The sequence below is a fragment of the Triticum urartu genome, chromosome 4A (genome assembly GCF_056163025.1).
Source record: "Triticum urartu cultivar PI428250 chromosome 4A, HENAU_Tu73, whole genome shotgun sequence".
NCBI lineage: Eukaryota > Viridiplantae > Streptophyta > Magnoliopsida > Poales > Poaceae > Triticum > Triticum urartu.
Genome location: NC_141876.1, coordinates 59,215,223 through 59,227,818, shown reverse-complemented (window position 1 = coordinate 59,227,818; position 12,596 = coordinate 59,215,223). Strand labels below are relative to the sequence as shown.

The following is a 12,596-nucleotide window of genomic DNA, read 5'->3' as shown; positions in this document are numbered from 1 at the left end:
TGCGCGGTGAAGAGGGCCTGATGGCTCGCTGGACGAGGCCCAAGGATGCCCAGAGCGGGAGCCCGAGGGACCGGCATCGAGTACGCGTGGACAACGCCGGTCCACGGGTTGGTGCCGTACTTCCACGGAGGATTGACCTGCTGCTGTTGCCGGCGAGGCCCCACCCCCCGGCGCATGTTTCTGCACGCGCTTCTTGACCCCCTTCATCCGGCGCTCTTCCAACCGCAAGTACGCCACAAACTTAGGGAAGGAGGGCTCTGGCATCAAGGTGAGGTTGCAGGCGGCGTTGCCGAAGTCCTCGTTGAGGCCGGCGGTGAGCGTGCTCAGGAGGAGGTCGTCATCAACCTTGACGCCAATGTCGCGGAGCTCATCCGCCAACGTCTTCAGGCGGCAGCAGTAGCCATCAATGGACTGTTCATCCCGGTGACAATCAAAAAATTCCTGTCGGTGAAGAGGCCGTTCAGCTTGACCCACAAGGCGCGGGCGTCGTCGCCGGCGCTCACGACCGTGTGGAACAGGTCCTTGGAGATGGTGGTGAAGAACCACCGGATGATGGTGGCGTCGATCGTGGTCCACTCAGCATCATCCACCATGGCGCGGGAATGAACGGTGCCATCCACGTGATCCACGAGGTTGTTCTCGCGGAAGAGCAGCGTGAAGTACATCTTCCACGCGAAGTACGTGGAGTTGGAGGCGTCGATGACGACGGGAACACGTGCATGCATGGACGTTGATGTCGCGGATTTCCGCAGGGTTGACAGCGAAGGGGTTAGAATAGGTGGAGGCGTTGCACGATATGGCGACGAAGCGGTGGGAAGGGGGCGGCGCGGGAGGAGGGCGGCGCGGCGGGGTGGATCGGGCGGCGCGGCGGGAGGGCGCACGCGGCGGGGTCGAGAAGGCGACGCTGTGGGAGGGCGGCGCAGCGGGGAGGTGGGTAGTGGCGGCGGCGGCGGCCCGAGGCGGCGGCGGCTAGAGTAGGGTTACCGGAAGCGGGGAAATCGACTTGCGATAGATACCATGTAGAGATTTGGTGCCTCGATGATTGATTGATCGTGCACTAGACACATATATATAGATATAATGGGTGTGATCGGTGTCTTGTCTTCCAAGATACAAGTAAATACAAAGGGAGAGAGACACTACAGGTGCGACATACAAAACCCAGACCTACGTACATGTACACATGTTCAACATTAATTAATCACCTAGGCAAATCGTCTGCCTTCGGTTTTGAAAAAGAAATGTATACGTGTGCAAACCTGTGATCCCGCCTCCTGGCAAGATCAGGGAGTAGCCAGTAGCTAGCCACATGCGTGCGTCAGGGCCTTGTCCAAGATCAAGAGTTGTTGATTTGCATCAATGTCAACTACAGATAGACGTACAGGGTGCAGAATCAGCGGTAGACGTGGAGATAGTAGGTTATCATGTTACCTTTGTATGTTTTGGTCCATAAGTACTAATACAATCAATGTGTCATATTTGTCTATGCATCATGATCGTACGCATCACGACCTAGTTTGGTGTATGTTGTCGTGCATATTTTGTAGATATTGTGTCTACAACAATATCATATCTTATATATACTAACTGAGTTTATTTGGAGCAACCATGTTAATTCTAGAAGAAAATATCTCTAGCAAATTGGGGGCTTGTGTCACAGAAAAAAAAAACTTTTGTGGGCTAGGTAATCCAAATTTGAGGGAGTCATGTCTCTGCTAGCCTCTTGGACCAAGAAATATTTTGTTAGTGATGGAAAAAATTGGTTATCCCTTGTGGATTATAAATATCACACTGCTAAATGATGACCCATAAGTATAGGGTTATATTATAGTCCTTTCCATAAGAGTGTCGAACCCAACGAGGAGTAGAAGAAAATGACAAGCGGTTTTCAGCAAGGTATTTCTGCATGCACTGAAATTGTCGGTAACAGATAGTTTGATAGCAAAATAATTTGTAACGAGCAAATAATAGTAATGGTAACAAAAATACAGCAAGGTAGCACTAATAGGGAAAACCTTATACACAGAACCTTAGCAGCAGCGAGGTTTAAAAACAAACGCTACTGCTAATTAGCAGTAGCGAGCTTCAGAAGACCACGCTACTAATAGCCTAGTAGCAGTAGCGCTCTAGGTGAAACGAGCGCTACTACTACAATTGCCACGGTGTTGCCCTCAGGCTAGATATAGTAGTAGCGTCCTTCTCCTGGACGCGCTACTGCTAAAGTACTTAGTAGCAGCGTTCTTCTTTAAAACTCGCTGCTGCTAAGTACCATCCTCTCTTGCAACTAATTAAGTTTAGTCTCATACTGCTAAGCGAACAAGGTATTTACCACCTTAAATATGTTACTTCTCAAACTATCTTGAGCACTTGGTCTTCACTGAACTGTATGTGTAGGATTTGTGGCTGCAATATGAATCTTCACTTGTGCATATACAGGTAGGGTGAGAATTCATGTTGACTATTTAGATTCTACACAAAAAGATCAATGATGACCAATGTATATTTTTAGATGCTTAGCCTTAGTAGTAGCGTTTTTTCGGGACAAAGCATTACTGATATTGGGCTTAGCAGTAGCGCGCTCCCTGTACCCACGCTACTGCTACAGCAAAACAAAACACGCGGCCCAGCCCCCGGCACACGCTCGTCTCTCAATCGTCCCCCTCCGCCCGACGCCTGCAGCTGCGGTTAGGGTTTCTCCTCCGCCACCGCGCGCCACCACCACCGCCGCCGCAGGTAATGCTCCTCCCCCCTCTCGCCGCCCCTCTGCTAGCTGCTCCTCCACCCTCTCGCCGCCCACTCTGTCGCCGCCCGCGAGCTCTGGTCAGGCGCGTTTGGCCGACTCCCCTGGATGCCCTCGCCGGCCGCTGTCGTCGCCCCCTCTCATAGGAAAGTCACCGACCTTCCCCTCGTCAGCACCCCCGACTGAGGTCACCATGCCATCCCCCCTCCTCGTCAGCACCCCCCGAGGGTTGCCCTACCTAGATGCAGCTAGGGCTTACGAATTTCATATGGATAACTAGATGCTTTTGTTTTTTTATAATAAGTTATTTTTTGCAAAATGTAGGTGCCAATTTAGTTGAAATGCTTCGGTAGGTGGTACAAGTATTTAGTTTGCTAGTGCTAAGTTAATCCCAATTAAATTTGCCACTTGTTTTTTAATCAGTTATCTTAGGCAATAGGGGCGAAATTAGATGAAATGTGTCTTGGTAGGTGGTACCTTGATTTGGTAGATAACTTATTACAGATCTTAGGATTATATCTTTGGTAGGGGCCAAATAGTTTTTTTGGCAATAGGTGCCCCTGAAATTGCTTCTCGCGGAAGAATCTCTTCATCTAGAGATATTCTAGAAGGTGTTAGTAAGCTAATTGAGAACTTGTTGTCTGTGAGTCTTGTTGGATGATTTGGCATTGGCTTGCTTGCTGTTGGTTCTATTATAGAAGGTGTTAGTAGGTTAATTGAGAGCTTGTTGTTTACTTTTTGGGATCGGGTTCCACTATGAAAATATAACTGAAGAAGAACCAAAAATATCACAGGCTACTATTTTTCTTTCCCGTGAAGTGGATCGTTAATCCTTTGCTCATATTGCTTTATGAAAATGGCACCACCACCACCACCATGTCGACTGTGCAAGTCAAGGTGCGCCAACAGCCTTGCAACTGGCAAGCTGTTCGGCATCTACTTCCAGCCGAGTTTCCGTCATGCGGCGGTAAGAAATTAGATGAAATGTAACAACTATTTTATTTTTAGTGTTGGCATTACTGCATTGTGTCATTTTGCTTTTTTTACATAGATCGTCCCATGCAATGCGAGGTTGAAATTCAACAAGCTGACAGGAGACACTATGACATTTGAGGCTCCTGGGGGGCTGTACACTATGGAGGTCGAGAAAGGGCGCAATATGTCGCGGATTGGAGAAGATGGATGGGCCCATTTCCTCGCCCGCATGCGTCTTACTGGTGGTGAGTTGATCAGCTTATCCTTCAGAGCAAAAAGACCCAAGCTGGCTGTCATTTATCTCAACCTGGTGGAAGATGATGAAGATGACGAAGATGATGAAGATGACGAAGATGATGAAGATAATGAGGACCCACTCGATGAAGATGATGAGAACCCACTTCATGAAGCCATCGTATCTCAAAGAATGAGGCTGAGTGAGGAGGAGGTGTGCAACCTATGGGACATAATTCCGCCACGTGATGACTTTGTCGGGGTGCCATTCGTGATCCGCCTGACAAGTACCATGGTCGATCGGCACGAAATGGTATGTTATACTGACTGTAGTAATTTGAGGATATATATATATATATATATGCTTTATTGTTATAATTACAAATGCAAATTATCCGATGATATGCTTAGTGAATCCGATGATATGCTTAGTGTAGAGTCCAATGATATGCTTTGTGGAATCTAGTTGATGATATGCTTTAGTGTAGAGTCTGATCACATGCTTATTAGTGTAGAATCCAAGGAACTATTAATAGTGTAGATAATCCATATATACTTATTAGTATAATTCATGCTTAATTAGTACAAATGCATAGTACTGTGTCTTTTGATAGTGTAGAAATCTATACTTAATAGAAATATATTTGCAAGAGTATGTGCGAGGCTATTTATTAATTGATATGTTTTTCTTATTCAAAAATTGCCAAAGAACCTATCTGTGAGTTGTGGTATCGAGCATGATGAAGAAGGCTCAGCTGGACTATGCTTTACCGCAAGGGGCTCCGTCACCACCTGTACTTACCGCATGGACACAGACGGTCGCACACACTTAAACTCGGTTGGGTGGAAGAGATTCCTCGTTGGCAAGAATCTTCATGTTGGACAGGACATCCTAATTACTATCAAGAACACCCACCGCCCAGGCTTGTGGATGATGATCATCGTCGATATCATCTAGAACTACATATGTGTGTGTGGCTATATCATCTAGAACTACATATGATGATCGTCGTCGATATCATGTAGAACTACATATGATGATCGTCGTCGATATCATCTAGAACTATATATGATGATCGTCATCGATATCACCTTGTACTACTTGAGGATGCATATGATGATCGTTATCGAGTAATTTGGAACGGAGGTAGTACTACCTAGTACCTATAATGCTTTATGAAATTGATATCTAGTAGTACCTAGTATCTGGAAATTGCAGTTTATTGAAACTAAAACTGGGTAGGAAGCGGGGGGAAATGATGAAACACATAGCAGTAGCGTGGGGCTAGGAAAGCGCTACAACTAAGTAATAGTAGCGTGTTCTGGAAAAGCGCTACTAATATAGTCAATAGTAGTAGCGCGGGTGCAAACAGCGCTACTACTAACAGTTAGTTGTAGCGCCTTATTGGTAGCGTGGCTGCCCGCGCTGCTGATAGCCTCAAAACCCGTGCTACTACTAGGGTTTTCCCTAGTAGTGTAGCCCAATCCTTTTTGTAGCAAAGGACAGGCCGGAACGGTCTCTTATAATAAGCAAAGCATTCTTGAGGTCACACGGGAATTTCATCTAGTCACTTTCATCATGTTTGTTTGATTCACGTTCGCTACTTTGATAATTTGATATGTGGGTGGACCAGTGCTTGGAAGTTATTCTTACTTGAACAAACCTCCCACTTATGATTAACCCCTCTCGCAAGTATCCGCAACTATGAAAGAAGAATTAAGACAAAATCTAACCATAGCATTAAACATATGGATCCAAATCAGCCCCTTACGGAATAACGCATAAACTAGGGTTTAAACTTCTGTCACTCTAGCAACTCATCATCTAATAACTACTCCACAATGCATTCCCTTAGGCCCAAAGATGATGCAGTGTAATGTAGTCGACGTTCACATAACACCACCAAGGAAATCAACAACATACATATCATCAAAATATCGAACGAATACCAAATTCACATGATTACTTATGACAAGACTTCTCTCATGTCCTCAAGAAAAAAAGTAACTACTCACAAAACATATTCATGCTCAAGATCAGATGGGTATTGAATAGCATAATAGATCTGAACATATGATCTTCCACCAAATAAACAAACTAACATCAACTACAAGATGTAATCAACAATACCAGCAACCCACAGGTACCAACCTGAGGTTTTGATACAAAGATTGAATATAAGAGATGAACTAGGATTTGAGATGAGATGGTGATGTTGAGGATGTTGATGAAGATTGGCCCTCCCGTGATGAGAGGGTTGTTGGTGATGACGATGACTTCGATTTCCCCCTCCCGGAGGGAAGTATCCCCGGCAGAATCTCTCCGCTGGAGAGCAAAAGTGCTCCTGCCCAAGTTCCGCCTTGAGACGGTGGCGCACCATCCCGAAAGTCTTCCTCCGGTGTCACGGTTTGAATAGTGTTAGTTTCAATATTTATAGGCGTACATGAGATATAATGCTTAATTCTTTGTCCATTGACCACCTACAGATTAGTGCCTTTGACATTATTAATCTTGATAGCTCTAGAATGATGAACTTCTTCAATGATATATGGCCCTTCCTATTTAGAGAGAAATTTTCATGCAAAAAAAATCTAAAATGAGAATTGTATAAAAGAACATATTCACCCACTTTAAATTCCCATTTTTGGATTCTTTTTTCATGTCATCTTTTATTTTTATTTTCTTTAAATAATTTGGCATTTTAATAAGCTTGGGTTCTCCATTCGTCTAATGATCTAACTTCAAATAACCTCTTTTCACCGGCAAGTTTAAAATCATAATTGAGTTCTTTATTTGCCAAATATGCTTTGTGTTCCAACTCAAGAGGCAAATGACATGCTTTTTCATAAACCATTTTATATGGAGACATACCCATAGGATTTTTATAAGCAGTTCTATAAGTCCATATTGCACCATCAAGTTTCTTAGACCAATTCTTTTGAGATCTATTGGCAGTCTTTTGCAATATTAACTTTATTTCTCTATTGCTCAACTCAACTTGACCACTAGATTGAGGGTGATAGGGGGATGAAATTCTATGGTTGACATCATATTTAGCAAGCAATTTACGGAAAGCACCATGAATAAAATGTGAACCAGCAGCAGTCATTAAATATCCAGGGACTCCAGACCTTGGGAAAATAACTTCTTTAAGCATTTTAATGGAAGTGTTATGATTAACACTACTAGTTGGAATAGCTTCTACTCACCAAGTGACACAATCAATAGCAACCAAACTATGTTTATACCCACTAGACGAAGGGAAAGGTCCCATATAGTCAAATCCCCAAACATCAAATGGTTCAATAGCAAGTGAATAATTCATGGGCATTTCCTGACGTCTACCAATATTTTCAATTCTTCGACATTCATCACAAGATAAAACAAACTTACGAGCATCCTTGAAAAGAGTAGGCCAATAAAAACCAGATTATAATACCTTGTGTGTAGTTCTATCTCCCGCATGGTGTCCTCTATAAGTCTCGGAGTGACACTTCCGTAGGATTTGTTCCTGTACATGCTCAGGTATACAACGTCTAATAATACCATCTACTCCTTCTTTATAAATATGTCGGTATTCCCAAAAGTAATGTTTTAAATTAAAGAAGAATTTTTTTTCCTTTTTTGGTAAGTAAATCTAGGGGTACATATTTAGCAACAATATAATTAGCATAGTATAACATCCCAAATTTTCAATTTGGAATGTTATACATAGGTCATTCAAGCATATCATATTTTACTGCATTTTTGCTTTGTGATCCTCGAAATTTTAAGCAACTCAAGGACCCGCGGAGAGAGTTGGGGATTTCACGTTTTTTATATTTGAATTTTATCAAATACCGAAACAAGGATCACTTTGGTTTTAATTATTTTTCTCTCCGAAAATATTTCATATTAAAATATATGAGAGGAGATAATATGAATTCTGCAAAATAAAGGGAATATTGGAGGAAAAATATTAAAATCAAATAAATAATTCTTTTGGATTTTATTGCTATTTTATTCAAATTAGGAAAAATATGCGTTTTCCAAAATTGCATTAGAGGCCCAAATAAATGTTCACTTTGTCCGCAATATTATTAGAGGACCATGAAAATTTATTTCAGGATTTTTGGACTCCGTTTAGTATTTCTTTTATTTGTTTTTCCGCGTGAGGATTTTTTTTAGAAAAAAGAAGTGCACCGACCTAACTGGGCTGTGCCCGAGCCGGAAACTACCCGTCCAGGCTTTATAAGCCACGGCCCGACCCCGCCGCCAGCCCAGCCGCCAGCCTCGCCGCCCAAACCCTAGCCGCATGCCGCCGCCTCGATCTGTGCGCCATCGCTGTCGCCACCCCGTTGCCCCACCGCCACCGACCGCCCCGCCGCCGCTGACCCCGCTGAGGGAGTCCTGGATTAGGGGGTCCTCGGACAGCCGGACTATATACTTTGGCCGGACTATTGGACTATGAAGATACAAGATTGAAGACTTCGTCCCGTGTCTGGGTGGGACTCTCCTTTGCGTGGAAGGCAAGCTTGCAAGTTCGGATATGTAGATCTCCTCCCTTGTAACCGACTTTGTGTAACCCTAGCCCCCTCTGGTGTCTATATAAACCGGAGGGTTTAGTCTGTAGGACAACAACAATCATAATCATAGGCTAGCTTCTAGGGTTTAGCCTCTACGATCTCGTGGTAGATCAACTCTTGTAATACTCATATCATCAAGATCAATCCAGCAGGAAGTAGGGTATTACCTCCACCGAGAGGGCCCGAACCTGGGTAAACATTGTGTCCCCTGTCTCCTGTTACCATCCGCCTCAGACGCATAGTTTGGGACCCCCTACCCGAGATCTACCGGTTTTGACACCGACATTGGTGCTTTCATTGAGAGTTCCACTATGTCGTCATCATAAGGCTTGATGGCTCCTTCGATCATCGGCAACGATGCGGTCCAGGGTGAGGTTTTTCTCCCAGGACAGATCTTCGTATTCGGCGGCTTCGTACTACGGGCCAACTTACTTGGCCATCTGGAGCAGATCAATAGCTACACCCCTGGCCATCAGGTCAGGTTTGGAAGCCTGAACTATACTTCCGACATCCGCGGAAACTTGATCTTCGAGGGATTCGAGCCCATGTCAGGTGCGCCGCACAGTCGCGACGAGCATGACTTAGCTCTGTCGCCGGACGGTGTTCGGGAGATCACACCTGTAGCTACTCCGGCCCTCAATCCGGAACAGATCGTGCCGTCCGAGGACGGGTGGACGAACCCCGACACGGAGGCCGCACACTCAGCGGCGATAGAGCCGAATACTAACTTCACCTCCTGTGAGACCTGTGTTGCCGGACCCTTGGATTCGTCCCCGGCCACAAGCTCCGAGCCGCCTACGTCCGTGCGTATTGAATCTGATTGGGCACCGATCATGGAGTTTACCTCCACGGATATCTTTTAGCACTCGCCCTTGGGCGACGTGCTAAATTCATTAAGGTCTCTCTCCCTATCAGGAGGCCCTTGGCCGAACTGTGTCTGGCTCGAGCGGGAAGCGGACGACAAAGAAATTCGTCCCCCACCCACCACCGAATTAATAGCCACTGTCGACGACTTAACCGACATGCTTGATTTCGGCTCCAAAGACATCGACGGTATGGCCGACGATGCAGGAGAAGAATAGGAACCACCGCCCACAGGGCGCTGGACAGCCACCTCATCATATGATATATACATGGTGGACACCCCCAAAGAAAGCGATGGCAATAAGGCAACGGAGGATAATCCCCTCGAGAAGCAATCTAAGCACCGGCGTCATCGGCGCCGCTCTAAGCCCCGCCATAGCAGAAGCAGCGATACCGGCACAAGAGACAATAACGTTGCGGACAGTGCCAAAGACAATCCCCTCCAGCCAGGCTTCGAGCGGGAGGATGGGCAAGCTAGCCCTAAGGAACAGGCGGTAGACGGAGAATCAGAGGATGACAATTACATGCCTCTCTCTGATGACGAGGTAAGCCTCAGCGACGAAGAATTTATCGTGGCTGAGGATCCCGTCGAGGAGGAGCGCTTCAAGCGCCGGCTTATAGCCACAGCAAAAATCCTGAAGAAAAAGCAACAACAGCTTCAAGCTGATCAAGATCTGCTAGCGGATAGATGGACCGAAGTGCTGGCAGCCGAGGAATACGAACTCGAGCGCCCAACCAAAAGTTACCCAAAGCGCAGGTTGCTACCCCAACTCGAGGAGAAAGCATTAAAGCCTACACTACCAGCGTATGATGTGGCTGACCAGCCACCTTGTGGCCGAGACAAAGCGGCGTATCAACCCGAAGTCCAGACCGTACCCCGTCGCCAGTCAAACAAAAATACCAAGGCCCAGGTTAACATGCAGGACCTGCGAGAAGTATTGGAGAACAAATTGGGGCATAAAAGATCGGTCTACGGATCACTGGGGCGCGCCCCAACGCGTGATGACAACCGTCATGCCAGATATACTAAAAGCAAGTTCGGCCGAGCCGAACATAGTAGACAAGACTCGTATGAACTGCCTCGTGATATAGCCCAGCACAGAGGCGCCGCACACCCCCTATGCTTCACTGATGAAGTTATGGATCACGAATTCCCAGAAGGGTTTAAACCCATAAACATTGAATCATATGACGACACCACAGACCCCGTGGTATGGATAGAGGATTTCTTCCTCCACATTCACATGGCCTGCGGGGATGATCTACATGCCATCAAGTATCTCCTGCTAAAGCTCAAAGGGCCGGCTCGGCATTGGCTGAATAGCTTGCCGACAAACTCCATCGGAAGCTAGGAGAACCTAGCAGATGCATTCCTAGACAACTTCCAAGGCACTTATGTGCGGCCACCAGATTCTAACGATTTAAGTCACATAACACAGCAGCCCGGAGAGTCAGCCAGGAAATTCTGGACTTGGTTCCCAATTAAAAAGAACCAAATTGTCGACTGTCCGGATGCCGAAGCCCTAGCGGCCTTTAAACATAACTTCCGTGACGAGTGGCTCACCCGACATCTCGGCCAAGAGAAGCCAAAATCCATGGCAGCCCTCACGACACTCATGACCCGCTTTTGCGCGGGCAAAGATAGCTGGTTGGCCCGTAGCAACAACACAGCAAGCAACCCTGGCACATCAGAAGCCAGAGATAGCAACGCCAAATCCCAACGCAGCAAACACAAGCGCCGCAAAAATGGTGGAAACGCCGAAGATACGCCAGTCAATGCCGGATTTAGGGGCTCTACGTCCAGTCAGCGGAACGGGCCACTCACAAATGACAATTCGGGTCCGTCCAGTCTGGACCGCATACTCGACCACCCATGCCAAATTCATGGCACCCCAGGAACACCAACCAATCATACCAACAGAGAATGCTAGGTCTTCAAACAAGCCAGTAGGTCAGGTGCCAAAAACAAAGATAAGGGGTCTCAAAGCGATGATGGCGACGAGGAGCCCAAATCACCAAGTACAGGAGGGCAAAAGAAATTTCCCCCGAAAATCCAAACGGTGAACGTGGTAAACGACACCTACACTCCCAACTCAGACCAGACGCACACCCTTGGGGATGTCGACTTAACGGAACCAGCCATCCCACAATTTAAACTAGGGCCGATCACCTTCAACCGCGCGGATCGTCCGGTTAACACTAATTAGGGCAATCCAGCCGCACTAGTCCTCGACCCAATAATTGACGGGTTCCACCTCACACGAGTCCTTATGGACGGAGGTAGCAGTCTAAACTTGCTTTACCAGGACACAGTGCGCAAGATGGGCATCGATCATTCGATGATCAAGCCCATTAAAACCACCTTCAGCGGTATTATACCAGGTGTGGAGGCCTGCTGTGCAGGCTCCATCGCCCTTGAGGTAGTCCTCGGATCACTAGACAATTACCGCGTCGAAGAGTTAATCTTCGACATCGTCCCCTTTCATAGTGATTATCAGGCACTACTCGGACGAACTGCGTTCGCTCGATTCAATGCAGTACCACATTATGCCTACCGTAAGCTCAAGATGTCCGGTCCGCGCGGCATCATCACGGCTAATGGCGAGGCCGAACTTTCGCTCGGCACCAAGGAGCATACCGCTGCTTTGACAGCAGAAGCTACAAGTAGCACCTTCCAACCGAACCTCGAGTCGACGGCCTGACTCCCGGACACCGCTAAAGGACTTCGAAATACTTCGTGGCAGGATAGCCTGGCTCGTCCAAAGCTCAATTAAACACTCCGGCGAAAGCCAGGATAGGCCACATACCGCGGCTCAACCGCTCTATGGCACACAAGCATTTCTTACATTTTGTTTGCAGGTTTAACTTTGCCCAGACCAGGACTGGCGATATGGAAGCTGCTCGAACGCGCAAGGAAATCCTTAGATATTCCCCGCGATGACCATCCGACTATACTCCGGATCCGCACACAGCTTCTTCCCCCTGGTCTCAGCAGGTTCCACAGTCATATTTCTTTTTTACCACATTACCTGTACTCACACGCATCAACGTACTATTCAAATACAACATGTGGATTTATATAACGCCTATTTGCTGTTATTTCTTATTGACATTCTTTTATCAAGTGGCATCCTTACACCGCAATATGCTTTAAATATGCCAGGGGCTTCGTTTTTCCCATAATACGGCAATAAAGTCCGAACACCTTCATGGAAGT

General features: G+C 46.5%; 1 protein-coding gene across 1 annotated transcript; it reads left to right on the top strand.

The window, feature by feature from the left end:
* Window positions 1-796: 796 nt before the first annotated feature.
* On the top strand, window positions 797-12,081 carry LOC147974758 (uncharacterized). The gene is made up of 4 exons (XM_087520132.1): window positions 797-930; window positions 3,560-3,707; window positions 3,792-4,262; window positions 11,947-12,081. Exons 1-4 carry the CDS (start codon window positions 797-799, stop codon window positions 12,079-12,081), a joined length of 888 nt encoding a protein of 295 aa, XP_087376258.1.
* The last annotated feature ends 515 nt before the right edge of the window (window positions 12,082-12,596 follow it).

Excerpts from the sequence above, each read along its gene's own strand:
- LOC147974758 (XM_087520132.1), top strand. The coding sequence starts at position 797 with ATGGCGACGAAGCGGTGGGAAGGGGGCGGCGCGGGAGGAGGGCGGCGC. Across the intron at positions 931-3,559 it reads GAGGGCGGCGCAGCGGGGAG|TGGATCGTTAATCCTTTGCT; the intron begins GTGGGTAGTGGC and ends TTTCCCGTGAAG. Across the intron at positions 3,708-3,791 it reads CGAGTTTCCGTCATGCGGCG|ATCGTCCCATGCAATGCGAG; the intron begins GTAAGAAATTAG and ends TTTTTTACATAG.